Source organism: Mesoplodon mirus (genome assembly GCF_964341445.2).
Source record: "Mesoplodon mirus genome assembly, chromosome: 16".
Classification (NCBI taxonomy): domain Eukaryota; kingdom Metazoa; phylum Chordata; class Mammalia; order Artiodactyla; family Ziphiidae; genus Mesoplodon; species Mesoplodon mirus.
This window is the reverse complement of record NC_138992.1, coordinates 39835790-39863684: the sequence shown is the minus strand read 5'-3', so window position 1 is coordinate 39863684 and position 27895 is coordinate 39835790. Positions and strand designations below refer to the sequence as shown.

General features: G+C 37.6%; 1 protein-coding gene across 6 annotated transcripts in view; it reads left to right on the top strand.

Moving 5' to 3' along the window:
* NDUFAF6 (NADH:ubiquinone oxidoreductase complex assembly factor 6) overlaps window positions 1-27684 on the top strand; it is a 38152-nt gene extending 10468 nt beyond the window's left edge. For 3 of the 6 annotated variants that reach the window (XM_082601233.1, XM_082601238.1, XM_082601236.1), the window contains 8 exons: window positions 7410-7532; window positions 12536-12592; window positions 16324-16426; window positions 18210-18343; window positions 19398-19499; window positions 21873-21929; window positions 25497-25577; window positions 26232-27684. In XM_082601233.1, coding sequence (XP_082457359.1) covers window positions 7410-7532; window positions 12536-12592; window positions 16324-16426; window positions 18210-18343; window positions 19398-19499; window positions 21873-21929; window positions 25497-25577; window positions 26232-26360 — 786 coding nt within the window. In that variant the 3' untranslated portion in view covers window positions 26361-27684. The remainder of the gene's footprint in view (window positions 1-7409; window positions 7533-12535; window positions 12593-16323; window positions 16427-18209; window positions 18344-19397; window positions 19500-21872; window positions 21930-25496; window positions 25578-26231) is intronic. The other 3 variants (XM_082601234.1, XM_082601235.1, XM_082601237.1) reach the window with 3 other exon arrangements.
* The last annotated feature ends 211 nt before the right edge of the window (window positions 27685-27895 follow it).

The following is a 27895-nucleotide window of genomic DNA, read 5'->3' as shown; positions in this document are numbered from 1 at the left end:
GTAACTGTTCATAGTTTTCCCTTCTGATTTTTTTGTATCTGTGATATCAGTTGTAATTTCTTCTCTTTTATTTCTTACTTTGTTTATTTGGGTTCTCTCTCTTTTTCTTAATGAGCTTGGCTAAGGGCTTATCAATTTTGTTTATCTTTTCAAAAAACCAGCTCTTGGTTTCATTGAACTTTTTTCTTTTTTCTTTTTTTTCCTGGTCTCTATTTTATTTGTTTCTGCTCTGATCTTTATTTCTTTCCTTCTGCTGACTTTGGGCTTTGTTTGTTCTTCTTTTTCTAATTCCTTTAGATGGTAGGTTAGGTTGTGTATTTGAGATTTTTCTTGTTTCTTGAGATGGGCCTGTATCACTATAAACTTTCCTTTTAGAACTTCTTTGCTGTGTGTCCTATAGATTTTGGAAAGTTGTGCTTTTATTTTCATTTGTCCTGAGGTATTTTCTGAGTTCCTCTTTGATTTCTTCATTGACCCATTGATTTTTTAGTCTCCATGTGTTAGTGTTTTTCCCATTTTTCTTCCTGTGATAGATCTCTAGTTTCATACTATTGTGGTCAGAAAAGATGCTTGATATAATTTCTATCCTCTTAAATTTTTTCCAACTTGTTTTGTGGCCTAGCATGTGATCTGTTCTAGAGAATGTTCCATGTGCACTTGAAAAGAATTTGTATTCTGTTTTTGTATGGAATGTCCTGTAGATATCTATTAATTCTAACTGGTCTGATGTGTCATTTAAGGCCATTGTTTACTCATTGATTTTCTTTCTGGATTGTCTGTCCTTTGATGTAAGTGGAATGTTAAAGTCTTCTACTATTACTGTGTTTTTGTCAGTTTCTCACTTTATGTCTGTTGATATTTGCTTTATGTATTTAGATGTTCCTATATTACGTGCATATATGATAATGAATGTTATATCTTCTTGCTGTATTGGTTCCTTTATCATTATACAATGCTCTTCTTTTTCTTTTATTATAGCCTTTGTTTTAAAGTCTATTTTGTCTGATATGCGTATTGCTACTCCTGATTTCTTGTCGTTTCTGTTTGCATGAAATATCTTTTTCCATTCCCTCACTTTCACTCTGTGTGTGTCTTTATCCCTGAAGTGAGTCTGTTGTAGGCAGCATGTTGAAGGGTCTTGTTTTTTTATCCAATCATCCACCCTGTGTCTTTTGACATTTAAAGTAATTGTAGTCCACTGACATTTAAAGTAATTATTGATAGGTATGTACTTATTGCCATTTTATTACTTGTTTTCCAATTGTTTTTGTAGTTCTTCTCTGTTAATTTCTTCTTCATTTTGTTTCTTCTATTGTGGTTATATGATTTTGTTTTGTAGTATGCTTGCGTTCGTTTCTTACTGGTTTTCGTGTATCTATTGTAGGTTTTTGATTTGTGGTTACCATGGGGTTCATATACATTGACCAATAATTATATCTACGTGACTTAAACTGATAGTCTTTTAAGTTAAAATGCATTCTAAAAGATCTACGTTTTTTTACTCCCCTCCCTCATATTTTGTGTTTTTTATGTCATATTTTACATCTTCATGTCTGTCTCTTTACTGTTTATTGTAGTTATGGTTGCTTTTACAGTTTTTTTTTTTTTTGCTTTATAATCTGCATACTGGCTTTAATATTTAAGTGGTTGATCCACAGCCTTTACTATATGATTTGTCTTTACTAGTGGGATTTTTTTTTCCCTATAAATTCTTACTTCTTGTAGCCTTTTCTTTTCCACTTAAAGAAGACCATTTAATACTTCTTGTAAGGTTGGTTTACTAATGATAAACTTTTAGTTTTTTCCTTATCTGAGAAGTTCTTTATCTTTCTTTCAGTTCTGAAAGATAACCTTCCTGGGTAGAGTATCCTAGGTTGTAGGTTTTTTCCTTTCAGCTGTTTAAGTATATCATGCCACTCACTCCCTTATGGCGTGCAAAGCTTCTGCAGAAAAATCAGCTGATAGCCTTAGGGGGATTCCCTTGTATGTTTTTCTGCTTTTCTCTCTTTCTCTCTCTTTTTTTTTTTCTCTTGCTGCCTCTAAGATTCTCTTTAACTTTTGCCATTTTAATTATGATGTGTCCTGGTGTGGGTCTCTTTGTGTTCATCTTGCTTGGGACTCTCTGTGCTTCCTGTACCTGGAAATCTGTTTCCTTCTTCAGCTTCAAGAAGTTTTCAGCCATAATTTCATCAAATACATTTTCTACCCCTTTCTCACTCTCTTCTTCTGGAATCCTTATAATGTGAATGTTAGTACACTTGATGTTGGCTCAGAGGTCCCTTAAACTATCCTCATTTTTTAAAATTTGTTTTTCTTTTTGCTGTTCTGATTGGGTGATTTCCATTATTCTTTCTTCCAGATCACTTATGTGTTCTTCTCTATCACCTAGTCTGCTGTTCATTCCTTCTAGTGCATTTTTCATTTCATTTATTGTATTTTTCATCTCTGACTGGTTCTTTTTAATATTTTCTAGTTCCTTGTTAAAATTCTCAGTGTGTTCATTTATTCTTTTCCCAAATGTTAGCATTCTTTTTACTATTGCTTTGAATACTTTATGTGGTAAATTACTTATGTCTGTTTCATTAGGGTTTTTTTCAGGGTTTTTTCTTGTTCTTCCATTTGAAACATATTCCTTTGTCTTTTCATATTGTCTAACTTTCTCTGTCTCTATAAGTTAGGTGATAAGATTGGTTACCTGTCCCAATCTTGAAGGGGTGTCCTTGGGTGGGACTGCCCCTATGCAGTCTGCTTGTGCCCAGTCACTTTGGTGGGAGAGCTGGATCTGAAGTGAGCATAGGTCATGTCTTCTCCTGGGGTGTGCTGGCAGCTACCACTTTGGTGGGAGGTAGGGCTATAGATGAAGGGGCTATAGCCAGAGCCAGGTGTGAACTGGGGCTTTTCCTTTGCTCTTCCAGTGGCAGTCACCATCCTGTCTGGGTAGGGTCTGGCGCCCAAGGTGCTGGAGCACAAGCCCTGAGGATTGATCTGAGCTGGTTCCCATGCTTCTAAGCGTGTGCACTTCTCTAGCAATGGCACCTCAGTCCTAGTCGAGAGCAAGAGGGGCTGGAACAGGTGCCTGGTGTAGGCTGGGGTGCATGCTGGAATGGTCTGGGAAGCCAGTCAGAGCCCCAGGCAGTTTTCAGCCTGCAGCCTGATGTGCATGCTGTTAATGGCTGCCTTCACCCTAGTCAGAGGCAGAGTCAGGTCCAAGCTGGCTTCCTTTTCTTTAAGTGTGTGCACTCCCCTTAGCAATGACAACCTTCACCCTAGTGGAGAGCAGTGCTGGAGCAGGAGAAGCTGGAGCAGGCAGCTGGTCAGAGCCGCAGGCAGTTTTCAGTCCGCAGCCTCCATGCTATTTTCGGGAATAAGTAAGTGTGTGCACACTCTTCACAAGCAGAGTCTTGGTTTCTTACAGCCCTCCAGTAAGTCCCACTGGTTTTCAAACCAGCTAAGGGTAATTGTGTTACCAGTGTCAGACCCTTGGGCTGGGGTGCCTGATGTGTGGCTCAAACCCCTTGCTTCCCAGGGTGGTTCCCTGAGCCTGTGTGTGATATCCCCCTCCTCTTCTGTGTCCCTTGCTAAGGGCCTGGGTCCCAACCTAACCGGTTCTCCTCCCTTCCTCCCTGACTCCATGTGCATCTTTCTTGACAGCCTTGGTTGTAGAAGAGCCTTTTTGCCAGTTTCCAGGTTGTTTTCAGCGATGTAGATGTATTTTTGATGTGTTCATGGGGGCAGGTGGGCTCAGTGTCTTCCTACTCTGCCTTCTTGATCTCCCTCCTAAAAGGATTAACTCTTTTTAAAAACTGTATTTATTTATTTTTTCTTTTCCGTTATGGTTTATTACAAGATACTGAATATAGTTCCCTGTGCTATACAGTAGGACCTTGTTGTTTATCCATTCTGTATATAATAGTTTGCATCTGCTAATCCCAAACTCCCAATCCATCCCTCCCTCTTGGTAACCACCAGTCTGTTCTCTATGTCTGTGAGTTTGTTTCTGTTTCATAGATAAGTTCATTTGTGTCATATTTTAGATTCCACAAAGAAATGATATCACTTTGGTAAGTAGTAGTTGTCTTTTTTCTGGCTTACTTTATTTAGTATGATAATCTCTAGGTCCATCCGTATAGCTGCAAATGGCATTGTTTCATTCTTTTTTATGGCTGAGTAATATTCCATTGTGTGTGTATATATATGTATATATATGTGTGTAAATGTATATATATATATATATATATATGCGCCACATCTTCTTTAAAGGATTACTCTTGATGCTGTATTGAGAATAGACCATATGCCATGGGATCTGAACACTAAGCATTGCTAAGAGACCCACCCAGCACCAAGACCATTAAAAAAAAAAAGTTTTATTTGGAAATAATTTCACACACACCAAAGTAAGAGTAGTACAAATACCCATATACCCTTTTGTTAATATTTTGCCCTATTTGCTTTATCATATTGTGCCCCTCTCCCCTTCTCCCTCTCTTTCTGTCTCTGTGTATACACACACACACACAAATATGCACACACGTACATGCACTGTTTTTCTTATGAATCATTTTACAGTAACTTGACTACACCATGGCCCTTATCCCTGTAAACTTGAGCTGCATTTCATTACCATAAGAATATTCTCTTACATAACAGTTATCAGTTTGAGTAAATTTGAGATTGATACAGTTCATTTATTTAATCTACCTTCTGGTTTCCAGTTTTGTCAGATGATTTCAATGATGTCCTTTATGGCATTTTTTAACCCTTCTGTACAGGATGCAATCTAGGATAATGTACTGCATTTAGTTTTCATGTCTCTTTGGCCTCCTTTAATCTGGAACATTTCCACAGCCTTTCTTTGTCTTCTATTACATTGACATTTTAAAAACAATATTGTTCCTTTTCAAAAATTGAGTATTTCTCATTTGGAGTTTATTTTTTATCATGATTATATTTATATATATCTAGTCTAATGCTTAACTACCTAAATGGTATATGTCCTTCTCAGGGAATCACAAGGAGGCATTACATGTCTGTATGCCTCTTATTGGCGATACCAATTTTGGTCACTAGTCAAGATGTTAACATTTTTTTCCTTGTTAAATATGAGGAGACATTTTAAGACCATGGTCCTCATCAAAATTTACTTCATATATGGCAAATAGGTATATGAAAAAATGTGCTCAACATCACTAATATCAGAGAAGTGCAAATCAGAACCACAGTGACATATCCCCTCACACCTATTAGGATAGCTGTTATCAAAGAGACAAGAAATAACAAGTGCTGTAGAGGGTGTGGAGAAAAGGGAGCCCTTGTGCACTGTTGGTGGGAGTGTAAATAGGTGCAGCCATTGCGGAAAATAGCATGGAGGTGCCCCAAAAAACTAAAACTAGAACTACCATATAATCCAGTAATTTCATTTCTGGGTATTTATCCAAAGGAAATGAAAATATTAACTTGAAAAGATACATGCACCCCCTTGTTCATTGCAACATTATTTACAATAACCAAGACATGGAAGCCACCTAAGTGTCCATTGGTGGATGACTGGATAAAGATATGGTATTATCTACACAATGTAATATTACTTAGACATAAAAAAGAAGGAAATCTTGCCATTTGTGACAACACAGATGGACCTTGAGGGCTTTATGCTAAGTGAAATAAGTTAGAGAAAGGCAAATACCATATGATCTCACGTATATGTGGAATCTAAAACAAAAACAAAAGCAAAACAACCCCCCCCCCAAACTCATAGATACAGAGAACAGATTGCTGGTTGTCAGAGGCAGTGGGTGGGAGATGGGTGAAATGGGTGAGCGTGGTCAAAAGGTAGAAACTTCCAGTTATAAGTAAATAAGTCATGGGAATGTAATGTACAGCTAATACTGTATTATGTGTTTGAAAGTTGCTAATAGAGTAGATCTTGAAAGTTCTCAACATACACAAATTCCTAATTATGTGTGGTGATAGATATTAACTAGACCTATGGTGATCATTTCACAATATATACATACATATACAAATCATGTTGTACACTTGAAACTATGATACTGTTATATGTCAGTTATAGCTCAATTAAAAATAAAAAATTTACCTCCTAGATTTAGCATGCATTGGTGATTCTTGCTTGACCCAGCGCCATTCTTAATCAGTAGTAAGTGAGGGAGAGAGTAATAATCTTCTTTTAAAAAGTTACTTAGTGAATAAATGAGTTTATTTAAATGTACCACAGTAAAATTCACTTTTTGTGGTGTACAGTCCTATAGGTTTTGAGAACTGCTTAGAGTCACGTATTTACCACCAGAGTCGTGATACAGAGCAATTCCATCAGCCCTTATGTGTCCCTTTGTAGTCAACTCCTCCCCTCTCCCACAGTCTTTTACATATCCTTCTGGTTCCATTATAAGAGCTGTGAGTATGCAGAGCATGGGATAAACTTCTACCTTTTTGAGCCATAATTTCTGTGTTTGTAAAATGGGTGTATTCGTAAGGACCCTGTGAGTTTGTTGTGAGGATTGTGATCAGATAACCTCTGCTACAGTACCTGGTACTTGTTGACATTTGATAAATAAATATTAGTTCCTTCTCTGCTTCCTCTAAAAAGCCTCTGGTTCTATTTCCTAGGTTTATCTTCAGACTCAAAAATATTTTTACTATCACTAACCCAGTGAGGATTGTTTTTCTTCTTTTCCACTTATTATTGAAAAACTCTGTTTTGGAAAACTTCAGTCATATACAGCATGAAGTATATTTATATGTAGAGAGAGAAGCATAATGAACCCCCATATACCTCATCACCCACTTCCAACTGTTACTAATTCATGGCCAATCTTGTTTTCTCATCTTTACTCCCCACCCCCCTCATCCCCACCTCCAGGTTATTTTGAAGTAAGTCTCAAATTTTTCCATCTGCAGATATTTCAGTTTGCATCAAAAGAACTCACTTAAAAAAATAACCACAGTACCATTATTATATATTAAAAATTTAACAATAATTTCTTAATATCATTAAACATCTGGTGTTCAGATTTTCCTAGTTGTCTCTGTCTCTTTAAATTAGGATTCAAATAGGTCTACATGTGACTGGTTGATCTCTTTCTTAAATTTCTTTTAAACGAAATGATCCCCCTCCCTCTCTTTGTTTTTTCTTGCAATTTTTTTCTAGAAGAATTGCTCCTATTTTTGAATGCAGACCTTGACAATATTTTTGAATAAGCACCAAATAATTTGTAGCTTTTACTTAGGAAACTTATAATGATGATAATTTAAATGATACATAACTTCAAGGAAAAATTAAATGTAGAGAAACTTAATTTTTGGCTGAATTATATGATTATGCAGTTACAAATGCTGGTTTTTGAGACTGTGAACAGTGCATTTATTAAAGTTTTAAACACTATTTACAGGTTAAGGACTCTGTCTCTGAGAAAACAATTGGACTGATGAGAATGCAGTTTTGGAAAAAAACTGTGGATGATATATACTGTGACAGTCCACCACGTCAGCCTGTGGCCATTGAACTATGGAAGGTAAAAAAAAACAACCCCCCAAAAAGACCCCTATTTTTCATTTGTAAGAATGTTATTTGAGCATATTTTTTGTTACATACAATTTGGATAGTGTCAATGGGGAATCTATCCTGAAAATAATTTTAGGCTCATGTAATGTTTAGATATATGTTAGATTTGACAGAATTTAAAATCATCCACGAATCATTTGCACACATCTTCAGTGTATTTCTTTATTAAAGGAAGAAGGAGAAATCTGGTCTCTTTATGTTATAAGTTATTTTCCACATATTTGATTGCAGAATTTAAACCCTACAAATTTTGAAGCAGTGGCAGGTACATTTTCTGTCTGACTGCCCAGCAGCTCCTTATTCCAGTGCTTTAATCCGTACTCTGGGCAGTAGAAAATCACGCATTGATCTTTTGTGACAGGAGATGTGCTCTCATCATTGTCCAGACACAAATCTAAAATTGCCTTGTCCAGTTTGATAGAATTGCATATTTGTTGATGAATTTTAGGTGTCCGATAATGGAAACCTATGGGCTAGGGTATTATTTGTAAACTAGATGTATTTAGTAATTAGTTTTACATTAAAGCTGTATGGATTCCTCATTCACAAACAGCCATGCACAGTTTAGAAATATGCTGAACTATGAACAGAGAAAGGGAATTAGGTACCTTTCATCACTGATCTGTGTCCCCATTGTAATATGATGAATGCCAAAAGATAGTTTCCGTCACAGGAGCCACTGACAGACCTGACAGTGGTACGTACGCCTCTTCTCAGGTCTGCGCCCCAGCAGAGGCAGGCCCCATTTGTGGGCCCCAGCTTGACTTCACAGAGCCTCAGTGAGGATGGAAAGCCAGGCCCCTCCACTGGGGACTGAGAAGAAAGAGTGGATGGGAAGCTTGTGAGTATTAGATTAGTTGTTTACTTTTATTCATCCCACTTCGAGAATCTCATCCTGGGTGACTCAGTTTAGAAAAAAGTTTCTCTAAAAATCCAGAAACTCTTATTTATTTTATATACAAACCTGACTGCATTAGAGATTTATGGTAAGACTTGCACTGAAGATTCTGACCTTTGTCAGGAAATAATGTGAAAGGTCAGAGATTTCTTTAACACAAATTTATCTTGCCTTCGCTTCTCTTAAAAAAATTCTGGAAAACATATCTGAATTACACAATGTTTACGTGTATGCCAATTTGTCCAGTTTTAATAGCTGTTTAAATTTTGTTGATTAATGTTGACCAGCTTTTTTTTTTTAAATTTATTAATTTATTTTTGGCTGCATTGGGTCTCTGTTGCTGTGCACGGGCTTCCTCTAGTTGTGGTGAGTGGGGGCTACTTTTTGTTGTGGTGCGTGGGCTTTTCATTGCAGTGGCTTCTCTTGTTGCGGAGCACAGGCTGTAGGTGCATGGGCTCAGTAGTTGTGGCTCGCGGGCTCTAGAGCACAGGCTCAGTAGTTGTGGCACATGGGCTTAGTTGCTCTGCAGTATGTGGGATTTTCCTGGACCAGGGATTGAATCCATATCCCTTGCATTGGTAGGCGGATTCTTAACCACTGTGCCACTGGCTGGAAGTCCCTGGCCAGCTTTCTGATATGACAGGTATTGAAGGTTAATATGAGTATTTGAAAGAAGCAGGTAGTGTTCAGACCAGTTGTCCTGATTGCATATTCCCTACCCCTCCCCATTCTGTTAGAACATACCCTTATTGCACCACTGTCCAGTCAGACTTTCAGTTGATTCTTTGCAGAGTTTCAGGTTCTTTAGAAGATTAAATAGGGAAACTGACATGTTGTCCAAAGAGTATATTCTTGCCACACTGTTTCATTGGTGCCTTTAGGGTACAAAATAGTTGAATATCTATAATTTCTAATATTTATAGCCAAGGTTTTTGTTCTATTTGGCTTCTATTTCAAAGTTTTCATAGTTTTGTTCAGCAGGTTTTCAGCTTATAAATATTTATATTTTATCTTGATCTCCGATTTCCTTCAGAATCAGACAAGAGAGCTATATTTTGTGGTCAAGGAACTGCAGCTGTTATAGCGTCAGTCTTGAGTAAATAGGAGTCTGACTTTTCAGTGGTTAAGTATTCATTGAGTACCTTTCTGTGCCAGGAATGGTGCTTGATGATGTGGTTACAAAGATCAAACAAGTCCTGCCCTACTCAGACATGTGCCAAATAAAACAAGAGCAGGACTCTAATGACTGAGGTATCCCAGGCTGATTCCTGGGACTGGGGAGAGAGGCCTGTAGAGAGTCCTGCTATGTAATTGTAATAATGCTGAGAGCACTTGGAAACCAACTCCATGTAGCCCTTTTAGCTTCTGTTAAGTTCCTGTAGGGCAAAGTGGACTCCGTTCTCCCCAGATCCACCCTTTGCCACATAAATGTGTACTGATGAGCATGTCAGCCTTTACATTTTAGTATCAGTGACATCTTAGAGTCTCAGTTGAAGCGTAGGATATATTCCTAAGACTTTGTTTCACTACTATATTTATTTATTGTGAAAATATACTTAGTGTTGACTTGGTAAGGAAACAATGTTTTAAAAACTTATTTGGAAATAACTTCAAAATTTCAGAAAGGTTACAAAATTAAAAATAGTATAAGAACATTTCTATATCCTTTACCTAGATTTACCTGTTGTTAACATTTTATCCCATTTGTTAATCATTTTGCATGCTCGCTCAAGTGTATGTGTGCTAGCATGCTCTCTGTATATATTTTCACACTCATAAGTTTTTTAAATCATTGGAGTATAAGTTACATACATCATGTCCCTTTGTCCCTAAATACTTTAGTATTTCCTAATAGAGACATTCTCTTATATAACCAGTTACTGACTTTAGTAAATTTAACTTTGATATAACACTTTTCATCTAATTTTCCATTCATATTCCAATTTTTTTTTTTTTTTTGGCGGTACGTGGGCCTCTCACTGTTGTGGCCTCTCCCGTTGCGGAGCACAGGCTCCGGATGCGCAGGCTCAGCAGCCATGGCTCACGGGCCTAGCCGCTCCGCGGCATGTGGGATCTTTCCGGACCGGGACACGAACCCGTGTCCCCTGCATCGGCATGCGGTCTCTCAACCACTGCGCCACCAGGGAAGCCCTCATATTCCAATTTTGTCACTTGACCCAATAATATCCACTAATGTATTTTTCCCCTGCAGTGTAGGATTCAGTCAGGTATTTTTTTTGTTATGTCTTTTTAGCTTACTTTAATCTGGAACATTTCTATAGCTTTTCTTTGTTTTCTATGACATTGATATTTTTGAAGAATGTAATCCTTTCTTTCTTTCCTTTTTTTTTTGGTAGTAGAACATTCCTCATTTTGAATTTGCCTGATGTGTTCTTTTTTTTTTTTTTTTTTTTACTTTTTGCGGTACGCGGGCCTCTCACTGTTGTGGCCTCTCCTGTTGCGGAGCACAGGCTCCGGATGCACAGGCTCAGTGGCCATGGCTCACGGGCCTAGCCGCTCTGCAGCATGTGGGATCTTCCCAGACCGGGGCACGAACCCATGTCCCCTGCATCGGCAGGCGGACTCTCAACCACTGCGCCACCAGGGAAGCCCCTGATGTGTTCTCATGATTAAATGATTCAGGTTATGCATTCTTGGCCAGAATACTGCATAGGTGATGTATTCTCAGGGTATCACACCCGGAGACACATTTTGTCCATCTGTCCTTTATTGGCATTGTTCATTTTCGTTAACAGTCAAGATGTTGCCTGGTTTTTCCAATGTGTAATCTGCTGTATAATTATAGTTCCCCTTGTAACTAATCAACTTTAAGACAATGCAAATACACTGTTCCTCATCAACTTCTTGTGAAATTTCTTGCATTCATTGATGGTTCTTGTCTTATCCAGTCTTTACTATTATGATTGCAGAATGATAATTTCGCAACTCTGATGCTCTGTTCACATTTACCACTTGGCACTCTACTATAAGCAAATGCTCTCGCTCTCCTATGTTATTTATTTGTTTATTAATTATTGTATAAACTCATGAATTCCTGTTTTTTTTCAGTAGTTTATAACTTATTACTATACTTAATTATTTTGGTGTTCAAACAGTCCCAGATTTGTACAGTGGGAGTCCCTTCAAACTGGCTTCTGTGTCCTGACATGCCTCCCATTGTTTTTTTGAGCACTTTCTATTTTCTGGCACAATAAAATAGTCTAGAATCATCTTGAATCTCCCTTGCTCCAGCTCTGGAATCACCCATTTTCTAGACTCTTGTTTCCTTTGCGGGGAGTGGTTTTAGAGGCCAAGATCTGAGCACTAGGTGTTCTCTTTCCTACTAGAGTGTCTTTACTTGTAAGATAACACTGTACCCTGCAGATTGTTTTCTTTGGAGCTTTATTACTGTTTTCTTTTTGGAAAGTGTTTATTTTCATTAAATAGAGTCTTCATTTTTATGGAAAAAAGTTTGTGTGTAATAAGTAAGCATAGAAGTTGGGAGATATCACATAGCAGAGAAGCTCCGCTCTGCTTAATTCTTGTTTCGTTTTTGTTTTGAAAGTGGAATCACTGAATTACCAATAATATAAGAAAATAAAGACAAATTAGTGGAAAAGTTTTGGATATATTATCCTTACTTGGAAATGTTTTGAAATGTTTTCCAGGGACATTCTCTTTTTTTCCTAGTTCTTTAACATAGCTATCTATCTGGTGATGCGTTATTACAAATGCTCCCTTACCTAGTTTTTTTTGGGTTTTTTTTTGGGGTACGCGGGCCTCTCACCATTGTGGCCTCTCCTGTTGCAGAGCACAGGCTCTGGACGCACAGGCTCAGCGGCCATGGCTCATGGGCCTAGCTGCTCCATGGCATGTGGGATCTTCCCGGACCGGGGCACGAACCCGTGTCCCCTGCATCTGCAGGCGGACTCTCAACCACTGCGCCACCAGGGGAGCCCCCTTACCTAGTTTTGTATTTGGTTTGTTTATGTTATTCAGGTCTACAGAAGTCATTTCCAGTACTTTCTAAAACTTACAACTCTTGTTTTTTTTAGGCTGTCAAAAGACATAATCTGACTAAAAGATGGCTTATGAAAATCATTGATGAAAGAGTAAGTTGAAATTGCTCAAGTCTTAAGTTTTTTCTTCCTTTTTAATCCTTAAGCTAATCTTCAGGGAGGAAATGTTTTAGTATGTGTATTAATATTTGGAGGAAGGAAACTTTTAGAGAACTGTACTAAACATTTTATCCATTCTCCATCACTGCATGCCACCCACCTCAGCCGCCCACCCCCATACCTAGAGACAGGCAAAGACAGGCACCCAGGCAGAGGCATGCATGTGCACACCACACTCTACTAGTTTGTTTTTTTTAAACAGAAAATTTTTAAAACAGAAATTTTCAGGCTTATATAAAAGTAGAGAGAATAGTGTAATATACTTCCATGTGTCTGTCACCCAGGTTTAATAGTTATAAATACATGTCCAATGTTATTTCATCTATATTCTACCAACTTCCCTCCATAAACCCTATTAGATTATTTTAAAGTAAACCCCAGACATGTTATTATTTGATCTGTACATATACATGTATCTTGAAAAGATAAAAACTTGTATAAAACAGATAATCAACAGGAACCTACAGTATAGCACAGGAAACTCTACTCAATATTCTGTAATAACCTAAAATGGGAAAAGTGTCTGAAAATAGATGTATGTATATGTATAACTGAATCACTTTGCTGTATGCCTGAAACTAAACACAACATTGTAAATCAACTATACTCCAATATAAAATAAAAATTTTAAAAAAGAGAAAAAAACTTGTATAAAACATAACTATAATATGATTTTAAAAGTATGGATAATTCCTTAATATCATCAAAACTTGAGTAGTTGTACACATATCATTATGCATACCCAGTGCTTGGATCTCTGTCCAAATAGAGGGAATAAGGAAAGTTCAACAGTTCTAGCAAATGGAATCTTATACTGAGTTCTTAGAACTAAGTTCTAGTTCTAACCAAGCATGCAAATTGCTTGATGACCTGGGCTGATTTGTGTAATCTTTCTCACACATTGTTGGCTAAGTGTCTTTGTTGGCCTGATATTTATCACATATTGTTGTCCTGAAAATGTAAGTTTACTTAGTTTATTTGGATACAATCTATTAATAACCATAGGCTATAGTAGTAATAATATGAGCAAAAATGAGATAATGACTTTAACATGTAAAAAATTGCTCAGTTGGCCTATAGAATTAATTAGTACTAAGAAAATGTATTTTTAGGTGTCTTCAGTTTTCATGAGGTAAAGAAAATTTGAGAACTCAAGACAGAGATAATGGAAAATCTCTCTTTTTTTCTTAATGAAAAAATAGCAGTTTTTCCATTGTTTAATGGAAAATAACATTTGGCTTTTGTATGCAGGGATATTTAAAAGTAAAGGACTGGGATCAATCTCCCTGCATTGATCTAAAGATTCAGTATAATCCTTATAAAAATTCCAGCTGCCTTTTTTGGAGAAATTGACAAGCTGATCCTAAAATTCATATGAAAATGCAAGAGACCCAGAATTATCAAAAGAATCTTGAAAAAGAAGAACAAAGTTGGAGGACTCACATTTCCCAATTTTGAGACTTAACTACAAAGTTACAGTAATCAAACTGTGTAGTATTGACCTGCCATAGACATATAGATCAATATATACTGATCATATAGATCATATATATTGGCATGGAATAGAATTGAGAGTCCAGAAGTAAACCTATATATTGATAGTCAGCTGATTTTTGACAAGGGCATGAAGATAATTCAGTGGGGGAAAGAATAACCTTTTCAACAAGCAATGCTGGGACAACTGGATATCCACATGCAAAAGAATGAATTTGAACTCCTACCTCATACCATGTACAAAAACTAACTCAAAATGGATCAAAGGCCTAAATGTAAGAGTTAAAGCTGTAGAAGTCTTAGGAGAAAACCTAGGCATAAATCTTTTTAACTTTCTCTTGGGCAGTGACTTCTTAGATATGAGACCAAAACCACAAGCAATAAAAAAAAAAAATAGATAATTGGACTTCATCAAAAGTAAAAACTTCAAGAAAGCAAAAAGACAATCCACAGAATGGGAGAAAATATTTACCAGTTATATATATGATAAGGGACTAGTATCTAGAATATATAAAGAACTCTTATAATTCAACAATAAAAAGACAAATAACCCAACTTAAACATGGGCAAAGGATCTGAGTAAACATTTCTCCAAGGAAGATATACAGATGAGTAATAAGCACCTTAAAAGATGCTCAACATCTTTTCATGAGGGAAATGGAAATCAAAACCACAATGAGATACCACTTCATACCAATTAGGATGGCTATAATAAAAAGAATGAAAAATAATGAACGTTGGTGAGGATGTGGAGAAATTGGAACCCTTCATACAATGCTGACGGAAATGTAAAATGGTGCAGCTGCTTTGGAAAAGCTGTTTGGCAGTTCTTCAGAAAGTTAAACATAGAGTTATCATAGACCTAGCAATTTCACTCCTAGGTTGGTATGAGAAATGAAAACGTATCCACACAAAACTTGTGCACAAATGTTCATTCATAATAGTCCAAAAGTGGGAACAACTCATAGTTGAATGAATAAACAAAATGTGTGTATCTATACAATGGAATATTATTCATATTTTCTTCAATTAAATGTAATGAGATACTAAAAGATGTGCCAACATGGATGAACCTTGAAAACATGCTAATTGAAAGAAGCCAGATAGAAAAAGCCACATATTGTATCATTGCATTTTTATAAAATGTTTACAGCAGACAAATCCATGGAGACAAAGTAGGTTAGAGGTTTGTCAGGAGATAAGGAAAGGGAGAACTGTGAAGTGACTGCTTACTAGATAAAGGATTCTTTCTGAGGTGATGCAGAGAAAACATTCTGGAATTAGTGGTGATAGTTGCACAACTTTGTGAATATACTACAACCACTGAATTGTATACTTCAAAAGGGTAAATTTTATGGTATATGAATTATGTTCCAATTTGTTTTTAAATGTAATGGAGCTGGAGCATATTTTTTCCCCTGGGATTCATTGCTGGTGCCAGTTTCTCCTGATTGTAAAAAAGGAGGAAGGGGTGGAGGAATAATATTACCTTGGCCATCAAGTCTTTGTAAATGTATTATTATAGAAGTTGCTAGACGTTCTAAGATTTACATTTTTCTGTTTCTTGAATATAGTGTGTTCTGGTAATCAACCGTTACTTTATTGAGCATAGTTTCTTTTGTGGGGAATGAGGTGCAGGGCCTGGTTGTGATCTCCTTTCTTTTTCTAGGCACCTTTTTCTTATTAAGAGCATGGGCTTAATGGTCAAAATATGTGGGTTTGAATCTTTTCCCCACCACTAATTCGCTGTCCGACCTTGGGCGTATTCCTTAACTTGTTGGTAACTCAGTTTCTTCATCTGTGAAATGAAAAAAGTATTAATTTCTTTTGGGAGTTGTTAGGATTAAGGAGATAATGTTTGAAGTACTTAAGTAAGACCTCAGTTGTCAGTTTCTCATGATACCTCAGGCTTTAGAAGGAAGTAAAAATTAAGCCAACCCCATGTCCGTGATGATTTGTGCATTGAGATTATTCCTGAGGTATTATTTTGAGGGGTGATTTGTAAGTACTGAACATGTAGGACTTTAATATTTTAATCTTATTTTATTGTGTAATAATTTATACGAAAAGTTTTTATTCTTTATTACTCAGTTCTTTAGGGCAAAAAAATTGTGCCTTTTAAAAATAAAATATTGACAATTCGTCAAGCAAATAAAGCATTTTGTTTGTAGGAAAAAAATTTGGATGACAAAGCATATCGTAACATCCAGGAACTGGAAAATTATGCTGAAAACACACAGAGCTCTCTTCTTTATCTAACACTAGAAATATTGGGTAAGTTTTTTTTTTTATTTTACACTTCTCTTTTTTAAAGAAAACACCTTTTTCTGTTTAAAATTGAAGTGTAGTTGGTTTACAATATTGTGTTACTTTCAGGTGTACAGGAAAGTGTCAATTTGTGTTAATTTCAGGTGTACGGGAAAGTGATTCAGTTATACGTATATATATGTATTTCAGATTCTTTTCCATTATAGTTATTAGAAGATAATATAGTTCCCTGTGCTACACAGTAAATCCTTGTTGTTTATCTATTTTACGTGTAGTGGTGTGTTATCTGTTAATCCCGTTCTCCTAATTTATCCCCCACCCCTTCTTTCCTCTTTGGTAACCATAAGTTTGTTTTCTAAGTCTGTGAGTCTGTTTCTGTTTTGTAAATAAGTTCCTTTGTATTATTTTTTAGATTCCACATATAAATGATATTATATAATATTTGTCTTTATCTGATTTACTTCACTCAGTATGATAATCTCTAGGTCCATCCATGTTCCTGCAGATGGTAATATTTCATTCTTTTTTATGGCTGAGTCATATTCCACTGTGTGTGTGTGTGTGTGTATACACACACACACACACACACGCCCCGCATCTTCTTTATTGACTCTTCCGTTGATGGACACTTAGGTTGCTTCCATGTCTCGGCTATTGTAAATAGCACTACTATGAACATTGGAGTGCATGTATCTTTTTGAATTAGTTTTCATCTTTTCCAGATATATATGCCCAGGAGTGGGATTGCTGGATCATGTGGTGACTCTATTTTTGGTTTTTTTAGGAACCTGCATACTGTTAAGAAAACACCTTTTAGACTTCACTCTTTCATAATTTGACAGTCTAACCAGTTTAACACTGAAGTTTTTCTTTGCACCAACTAGAAAGGAATAGATTTTTTGTTTGTTTTTTTGAGTAAGAAGGGGATTATAATATATACCTTTCTTTGGAATGGAATGTAGACTAATCACAATACCCAGGCTCTCATAAAAGGACTTTAGCTACCTCATGCTGTAATTAATAATCTGGTAATTGCAGATGATTCTATTTTTTTATGCATCTCCTACAATTTGGAAGGCCTGTGGCCTGACTCCTTCCTTCTCTGTCAATAATACTTCCCCATGTTTAAAAACAAAAGGTGGAAGAAATAAAACTGTGTATCTAAAAGTTTTTATGAGATTTGTCTTAAAAAAAAAAACTATGCCATTTAGATGGTATTTTTCCTACTTTGATTTTGTTCTGAGTTGGTGAGGTCTTATTGTAATGAGGAAATTATTTGGGACAAGGACAATATCATCCATTTGAAGAAGGTAATATGTCTTTATGTCACCCTAAAAGAATAACCCAGGTCCCTACCAAATTTCCTGGGCCTGTTCTGCCTGCACATTCAGTGACATGTTTGCCAACACAATGAAAGGAGGGAGCAAAGAGCAGAATGTTTGTTAAGCATATACTTGAAATGAGGTCATATGGAAATTGCACTGAGGAGAAGAAATGCAAGACTTGCAGTGTTTTTCCACGATAGCTAATTAACATTCCAAATGTGCTCTTGGTGTGCTGTACTCTGAGGAAAACTCTTTTACTTAAAAGTTGAAGTTCAGAAACCTGTTTATGGTAAATGGTCAGCTTGTCTTTGTGCCCAGTTTTGCTCTCAGAAATCCTGTTTTTCAGATATAAAACATGGGAGAAACACCTTTTACATGTTTAGGTCATTTCACTATGCTGCTTCTGTTGACATGTTATGCATTTAAAGAGAAAAGAGCAGCCCAGTTGATTTCTAAAATCATAGGTGTAAAGGATCTTCATGCAGATCATGCCGCAAGTCACATTGGAAAAGCACAAGGCATTGTAACTTGCTTGAGAGCAACGCCGTATCATGGTAGTAGAAGAAGAGTATTCCTTCCCATGGATATTTGTATGCTGGTAAGGCCGTTGTTTGTACCCTCTAATTATTTACCTCAAGAATATGGGGAGGGACGTCCTGTCTTTGTTCTTTGCTTAGTCTATTCAAGTGACCGTTTTGAAGCACATGCTTATTGCTTTTTTGCTCCAGAGTTATCAAGTCAGAATTTTATCAGTCAGGCATTTTAGGTCTGTGGTGGAGCTATGAGTAAGAAGGTTCAGAGAACTTCACTTGGTGTACTTACATGTTGATGCCTTACTCCCTTTCAAGCAATTACAGTAAATATTCCTAGTGGTCACCTTAGCCTGTTCTTTATTTTATTTTAAAGGAGGAAATAATCCATTAAAAAAGAATACTGTTTATGAGAACTTTTGTTTTCTGGAGGAGGTTCATTATTATCTTTTCTATTAAAGCTTCTTATCTGTTTGTTTCTTGCTTTATTTTGTTTCACCTACAACTGTCATTATTTAGCATCTTGTTGCATATTCTTCCAGGAGAGAGAGTGTCTGTGTGTGTGTCTATATACGCACTCACATACATATAGATATATTTTAAAAAACAAAGTAGGGGACTTCCCTTGTCCAGTGGTTAAGAATCCGCCTTCCAATGCAGGGGACGCGGGTTCGATCCCTCGTTGGAGAACTAAGATCCCACATGCCACGGGGTAACTAAGCCTGCATGCTCTAGAGCCCAAGCGCTGTACCTACTGAGCCTGTGTGTTCTGGAGCCCCTGCGCCGCAACTAGAAAGCTCTCACGCTGCAACTGCTGAGCCTGTGCACCGCAACTACAGAGAAGCACGCACACTGCAATGAAAGAGCCTGCATGCCACATATGCCGCAACTAAGACCCGGTGCAGCCAAACAAAGAAACAAACAAATAAATAAATAAATATTTTAAAAAAAGAAAGAAAAGAAAACTGACATCGTGCAAGCTGCACGGTGTGGCCAAAAAATACAAAAACCAAGAAAACAAAATAGGCATTTTACTGTATATACTGTTCTATCACCAGTTTTCTTGAGCTAGTTTTAATTGTGCTTTTTGAATCCTGATGTAGTGTACATTTTCCCACACAGCATGGTGTTTCACAAGAGGATTTTCTACGGAAGAGCCAAGATAAAAATGTGAGAGATGTGGTATATGACACGGCCAGCCAGGCACACTTGCATCTAAAGCATGTAAGTAGCCTCTGTTTGCCAAATCATTTAGGAAACTATCATTTCTAGCTGTGGCTACTCCTAGAGCATGGTTGTAGTGTTCTCTCTTTGGCAGTCCATATCCATCGCTCACTGAAATCCCAATAGATTTATCTCAGGGATTATTATGAACTTCTACTTTTAAAAAATCTCCTTCTCCCTCTCAGCTTCCTCAGTTAGGCTCCTCTCTGATCCATCCACTCACTATTTCTCTCTCAGGGGACAGTGTGCCTTTGTGCCTTGTCAAGGCTGATGCCTCTTCTACTCTGCCAGGACCTTGCATCGTCAGCAGTTCCCAGCTGGTATTTTCAGTTGGCCTTTCTGATAACTTGCCCCTTTTATCTTCTGGTTTGTTGCTACTGCCTTCTGAAGTTACAGGCAGCCCATTGGACCCTTCTGTTTCTTATTTTCCCCTCCCAATTAACCTTTTTTGCATAAGTGTTGTACATTCATTTTACCTCAAGGCCCTCACCACCATGGCACCATTCACCATACTATAATTTGGCTTTCATCCTGTTTACTCTAATGATAATCTCTAGTATATAATCTCCTTACTGCCACATTTAAAGAAGTGTCTGATTTGTTGCATGCTTAAACCTTCTTAGTAGCTTTACTCTAAATGCTTCCAAGATACGAGCGAATGTAACTTACCTAGGTTGCTCAGTCAAAATAGTTTCTGAAGCTAAAATTTACATGTAAGTTATTAAAGCCCAGAAAGTACAAACAAGTGATTATCATATTTAATATAACTTAAATATATTAAATATAAAATATATATAAAGCTATAACATTAAAACTTAAAACTAAGCTATAATAAGTCATTAAAATATAGAGTGATTTAGAGAGGGTAGATGTTTTCCATGTATATGTATGTATGTGAATGTATATATATATATACATATATACACACATATAACAGAGGAAGAATCAACTAGACTTGATAACTGATTGGACTGTAGCAGAATCAGGAAGCAGGAAAGTCGAAGGCTGCATGGAGTTCAAATATAGATGGTGATGGTGCCAGTCAGAGACTACAATAAAAATGCAGTGGTGTGCTGGGTGCTGATCGGTAGCTGCTGGACATCATTGAATGTAAGGGGATTAGAGGGCATTTAGGGAGGTGGGCTAAAATGCAGACTGTAGGATTGTGACTTTAAGAGGAGGTCAGAACTGGAGATACACATTGGGGAGTCATCCAGGTGGAAGGCTTATGTTTAAAGCTCTGAGTGTGGCTTTGCTGTTGTCCAAGGAGAATATACACTTAAACAATAAGACCAAAGGCAGAGCCTTGAGCCCACCTCCATTTCTCAGGTAGGAGGAGGAAGGGCCATTTAATAGGAAGAAGGAGAAGGAAAGAATGATCAAAAGAAGTGGAAGGTCTTCCCTGGTGGCGCAGTGGTTGAGAGTCCGCCTGCCGATGCAGGGGACGCGGGTTCGTGCCCCGGTCCGGGAGGATCCCACATGCCGCGGAGCGGCTGGGCCCGTGAGCCATGGCCGCTGAGCCTGCGCGTCCGGAGCCTGTGCTCCACAACGGGAGAGGCCACGGCAGTGAGAGGCCCGCGTGCCGCAAAAAAAAAAAAAAAAAAAAAAAAGAAGTGAGAGAACTCAGAGTCAGTGTCTTGGAAACCTAGGGAGGAGCAAGTTCCAAGAATGGGGAATACTGAAGTTTTGCATTTCTTGGAGAGATTGAGAGAAAAGATAGGTATGATGATTAGTAAATTGTGGATGATGTTGAAGAGAGCAATTGTAGTAGATGGGGTAAGTGAGTCAGGAATAAGAAGCAGTATCTGACAATATAAACAAAGACCTTTAGACAGAAGTGGGCTTGGTGAGGGCTGGATGATGGACATCAGCCTGAGTGGATCAGGGCTCTGTAGTCCAGAGTAGTAGGGTGTTAGGTTGGATAGATGAGGTTAGATCCAAGATGAGTAGTTGGGACATGATCCATCAGGGAGTTAAGTTAAAGGTGGATTCAACCAACCAAGGATCGTGTAGTGCTGTTGAAAACAATCTGCGTGTAAGTGAACCCATGTTATTCTAGGGTCACCTGTATGTCTTCATGTACCCCTTACCACAGAGCTGGGGGGGTCAAAGTTATAAGGCAGTTGGAAATGCCAAAACCAAATGTAAGAAAGAAGAGAATTCTTCATACAGTGCCTTTTCCTGATTCCTTTAGGTTTGGTACATTACTCCCAACCGGCAGGAGATGAGAACTGTTTTCTTGCTTTCCAGAGCGTTCCTAGCAGCGCTGATGTAAACCGCTGGTGTTGCGTTGTGTTCACTTTCAGAGGGAGAGTCTTTATGTCCAGAAGTATTTATATTTCAAACCAGTGTCCTTTTGTCTTCCCTTTTTAGGCTAGGTCCTTCCACAGAAGTGTTCCTGTAAAAGCCTTTCCTGCTTTCCTTCAAACAGTAAGTAGATTAACAGAGAAGGTTGTTTAATTAATGAAACAGATGTGTATAATTTTTTTTTTCTATTTTATAAGGTTCCCAGTGCAGTTCTTTAGTTTGGAGTCTTTGTTTTGTTTTCCTCCCTATGGTATGTTTTGTTAGTTACATTCTGCTTTTGGTGAAGGTCATGCCTCTGTTCCCCAGAGGCAGGTGAGTGGAATTGTCATTAGCACTGGCTGCAGCCAGACTGCATCGGTTTGAATCTGCTTTGCCACTTACTAGCTGTGGAACAAGTTCCTTAATCACTATGTACCTCAGTTTATTCATAGGTAAGATGGGAATCATAGGAGAAACCACCTCATAGGAGTGTTAGGCTACTTATAGCCACATAAGTATGACTTAATAGTCTATTATTTTTTTTGTCCTTAGTGACCATATTGTAGCACTGGTTCCCGAAAGTGGTTCACAGACCAGTGCTGAGCTGGCTGCATCAGAATAATCTGGAAGCCTTCTTCAAAAATACAGATTCCTGGGGTCTTCTTACTAAACAAGACTCTTGAGGTTGGGGAGGGGAGCATTTCTAAGAGGATCTGTGATTTTTAAAAATTCCCCAGGTGATTCTGATGTGTAGCCTGGTTCAGGAACCACTGTGGTAAAATACATAAAGAAATGAGAATAGCTTCCGGTTAGTAGCACCTACTGTGGGCCAGGTTCTGAGCTAGGTCACTGCATACATTATTCCTAGGTGTGGTTTACTTCATTTTATAGATAGAAACCAAGGTTCAAAGATTTGTGATGTTTGAAAATGGAAAATTCATGCATGTTCTACAGTACCAAACATACCTTCTACATTTTTCCCTAAAATATATTTTCATTTCTATCCTTTCACATCTTCTATCCTGGGTTTCAGATCTGAGTGTTTGAAATCATTTTCTTTCTTTTCTGGGTTTGCTTATTATAAAGATAGTACGTTAATGTTTTAGATGTTCACATAAGGGGAGGCAAAAGAAATTAGAATGCTCGCACAGTTCTGTCCTTTCCAGAGATAATGTCTGTTCATCTTTCTGGACTTGTTATGTTCATGTAATTATAGATGTATTTTTTGTATAAATGAGGTGTCGAGCATCTCTTTCTGTGTCAATGTTCTATATCACCATTTTTAATTGTTATTTATTTGGTTTTTCGGTGATGTACTATCATCTCTTTTGTCTCTCTTTGTTTTTCTATTTTTTTCTTTTCTTTTCTTTTCTTTTTTTTTTTTGGCTGCACCACACAGCATGCAGGATCCTAGTTCCCCAACCAGGGATCAAATCCACACCCCATGCCGTGGAAGTGTGGAGTCCCAACCACTGGACCTCTGGGGAAGTACCCCATCACCTGTCTTGACTTATAAGCTCTAAGAAAGTTCAAGACTTTGTCTGTTTTGTTCACTTTTGTGAAATAGGTTGTCCTCAACTCTGCTTGTCCGTTAGAATCACTTGGGGAACTTTTAAAGCAAAACAAAGCAATATTGGGCCCATCCCCAAACCAGTTAAATCATATCAAAGAGGTTGGATCTAGCATTGGTACTTCTTAAAAGTTCCCCCAGTAATCATGAACTGCAGCTAGGCCTAAGAACCACTATCTTAGGCTAGTGGTTTGGTCCCCAGGCCAGCAACATATGCCTCGGATATTGTTAGAAATGTAGATCCTGGGATCCACCGCAGACCTAATGGATCAGAAACTCTAGGGGCTGGAGCCCAGCTCTGTTTCCGTCCTGTGCCAGGAGAAAGTGGAGGGACTACATGGCAATTTCCGAGGAGCTGCTTCTATCCTACACCCTCAGTCCAGCTGGGGCACATCTCTTCTCATTTGTTTTATATATGGAGCAGCTGTTAATTATTTTGTTCAAAGAAGGTTTTGCTGTTTAAAAATGATTTGAAAATGACTAGTCTAGGGTAGAGTATGTTGTGCTCTATAGATGAGGTTTTAAGAAGCTATATTCAGAAATTGTAACATCTTTGAGAATTTCACAATGAATTTGTTACTTTGAACAATTTATTTACCATTAACCATGAACCAAATCCTAATTTGTGAATGCCCAGTTGAGCTCTAATTTTCAGGTCATGTTTCATCTGTATTTTAATGGAATTTTCTCCTAATTATAAAAGCATTACATTCTCATAATAGAGATTTGGACAATATAAAAAGAATATTAGAAGAAAATAACAATCACCTACAATTCCCAGACCCAGAGATAAATGCTGTTTACATTGTTCTTTCTTTTAATTGAATTTCTGTGTATATTTAAAGTTACACTTTATATGGCAGTGTCCTATTTATCAAACATTTAACCACATCATTAGAAATATTTATTAATAATATTTGATGGCTGTATAATACTCTCATGTGCTTGTATCTTAATTTCATTAACTATTCTTTATAATTGGATATTATAAAACTATTAAAATGAACATAATAAAGTTTTTAGAGATGGAAAGTTAATAACAGTATATGAATTGATTTTAAAAGAAAGCAGGTTACAGAACATTATAACATGAGCCCTTTTTTCCAAAAATAAAAGAGAACATGTGAAAGTACACTAAAATATCTTCAAAGTTTTTTCTCTTAACGTGTTTTTTATTTGATATCTACAAATGAATATATATGTATGCATGTATTATAAAGCATAACATAATGAACACCCATGAACTCACCACTTAATCCAGGAACTAGAATGTCACCATTAAATTGCACTCATGTGTTTTCCCAATCTCATCCCCTTGCCTCTCCTCTGCCTTGCCCCTCCAAGTAGCTATCCTGAATTTTGTATTTATTATTATCTTGCTTTTATTCTAGAAAAGCGTTTCCCTATTTTATGTATTCCTAACCAAAATGTTGCTTTTTTTTTTTGGACTGCATTGGGTCTTCGTTGCTGCGCGTGGGCTTTCCCTAGTTACGTAGAGCAGGGGCTACTCTTTGTTGCGGTGCACGGGCTTCTCATTGCGGTGGCTTCTCTTGTTGCGGAGCACGGGCTCTAGGCATGCGAGCTTCAGTAGTTGTGGCACGTGGACTCAGTAGTTGTGGCTTGCGGGCTCTAGAGCACAGGCTCAGTAGTGACACATGGGCTTAGTTGCCCTGTGGCATGTGGGATCTTCCCACACCAGGGATCGAACTGTGTCCCCTGCATTGGCAGGCGGATTCTTAACCACTGCGCCACCAGGGAAGTTCCTTAGGTTTTTTTTTTTTTTTTTTTGAGCTGTATAAAAATGGATCATTTTCTGTTTATGTCTTCTGGGTTACACACACACACAGAGTGTTTCTAAGATTTATCCATATTATTGCATCTAGCTACATTTATTTCATGGCAGCTTAATATTTCATTGTGTGAACATTTATTTTGTTGTCAAAGAACTTCTGGATTGTTTCCAGTTTTTTTGCATCTGTGTACATTAATGCACATGTTTGTTGCTGTACATATATATAAGTGCAGGGTTTCAAAAGTAGAGAATGAATTTGTTTGTATGTACACTCATCCGTTTATAGTGTATAGAAGTCTGGGAGAACACACAATCCTTTGGACAAACATGCTCTCTGTGGGTCACACAGGTTGCGCTGCAGAACTCTAGGGGGAGCTGTGTATGTGGGCTGAGAAGGCGGTGGGGCCGCTTCACACTGTGCAGGGCAAAAGTAGGTGGCTTCTCTGTTTAATAAAAATTTACAAATTAATAAGATTGAAAAGCATAAAGAGCACTGCCCATCATCAGTGTTTTCCATCCTGGCCCCCGGTCCCAGAGAAATCTTTGTCAAGTTTTGTGTGATGGGGGGAGCATGGTGTGACCTTCATAGGGACCTGTGATTGTTCTCCCTGGTTGCAAATTGTTTTCCAGCAAGAACATGGACACCCTTTAAACTTTTTCACAAAATAATTTTTTAAAGAAACAACTTGAGCTCCCCCTCATGGCACTGTGTGTTTCTGTGTGTGTAGCGGGGGGTGGGTTCATTTTCCTCAAATGAAACACCCCTTTTTATTCTACAGAATCTAGTAATAAGGCCTGGCAAATAATTTCTCTTTCACATTTTGACCAGAACACTAAATTATGATCAGAATTGGCTTGATGTTTCTAGTACTAGATCTCTGACATAGTTTTACTGGCTTCATAGAAAACTTCGTAGAAGATGTCTTTATTCTCTCTCTCTTTTAAAATTTTCATTTACATTCTTAGTATGTAGAAGACCATCTCAGGAAAACTAAAATAGCCTTAATACCTGCTGGGTTTGTTTTTGTTTCTTTTAGAGACTTAATCATTCTGTGATCTAGTGACCATTATTCTCTTTTTTCAGGTTGCTCTGGAGGACTATTTAAAGAAAATTCAACAAGTGGATTTTGATATATTCCACCCATCTTTACAGCAGAAGAATACTTTACTCCCATTATCTTTGTATATTCAGTCATGGAGAAAAAGATATTAAAATAATTTCATGGCACTGATATTTACTTTTATTAGTTTTACCAAAGTGTACTAGTTTAGGGTTCTTGTTTACAAACAACAGGAACTGTTTACATAAGGAGAAAATTCACTTATTGGATGAGTGTGTAGGTCACAGAATTAATGAGAAGTTGCTGTGGGGCCGTGATGCCCAGATTCTGCTGCAGGCACCGCCCTTGTCACAGCAGCCCAGACAGTGTCTGCTGTGCCATCCCTTCAGAGTCCGAGCCCCAGGAGGGAGTATCGTTTTAGCTATGCTTAGGCTGCAGGCCATGCTTCAGCCACCAGAGGGCAGGGGGAAGCACGTCTCCTCTCGTCCTCACCCTTAGAGAAGAATGGGGAAGGGGCTCAGGAAGTACTAGGTAGGTTTATTCCTAGATATTTTATTCTTTTTGTTGCAATGGTAAATGGGAGTGTTTTCTTGATTTCACTTTCAGATTTTTCATCATTAGTGTATAGGAATGCCAGAGATTTCTGTGCATTAATTTTGTATCCTGCTACTTTACCAAATTCATTGATTAGCTCTAGTAGTTTTCTGGTAGCATCTTTAGGATTCTCTCTGTATAGTATCGTGTCATCTGCAAACAGTGACAGCTTTACTTCTTCTTTTCTGATTTGGATTCCTTTTATTTCCTTTTCTTCTCTGATTGCTGTCGCTAAAACTTCCAAAACTATGTTGAATAAGAGTGGTGAGAGTGGGCAACCTTGTCTTTTTCCTGATCTTAGTGGAAATGGTTTCAGTTTTTCACCACTGAGGACGATGTTGGCTGTGGGTTTGTCATATATGGCCTTTATTATGTTGAGGAAAGTTCCCTCTATGCGTACTTTCTGCAGGGTTTTTATCATAAATGGGTGTTGAATTCTGTCGAAAGCTTTCTCTGCATCTATTGAGATGATCATATGGTTTTTCTCCTTCAATTTGTTAATATGGTGTATCACGTTGATTGATCTGTGTATATTGAAGAATCCTTGCATTCCTGGAATAAACCCCACTTGATCATGGTGTATGATCCTTTTAATGTGCTGTTGGATTCTGTTTGCTAGTATTTTGTTGAGGATTTTTGCATATATGTTCATCAAACAATAAATGCTGGAGAGAGTGTGGAGGAAAGGGAACACTCTTGCACTGCTGGTGGGAATGTGAATTGGTACAGCCACTATGGAGAACAGTATGGAGGTTCCTTAAAAAACTACAAATAGAACTACCATATGACCCAGCAATCCCACTACAGGGCATATACCCTGAGAAAACTATAATTCAAAAGAGTCATGTACCAAAATGTTCATTGCAGCTCTATTCACAATAGCCAGGACATGGAAGCAACCGAAGTGTCCATCATCGGATGAATGGATAAAGAAGATGTGGCACATATATACAATGGAATATTACTCAGCCATAAAAAGAAACAAAACTGAGCTATTTGTAATGAGGTGGATAGACCTAGAGTCTGTCATACGGAGTGAAGTAAGTCACAAAGAGAAAGACAAATACCGTGTGCTAACACATATATATGGAAT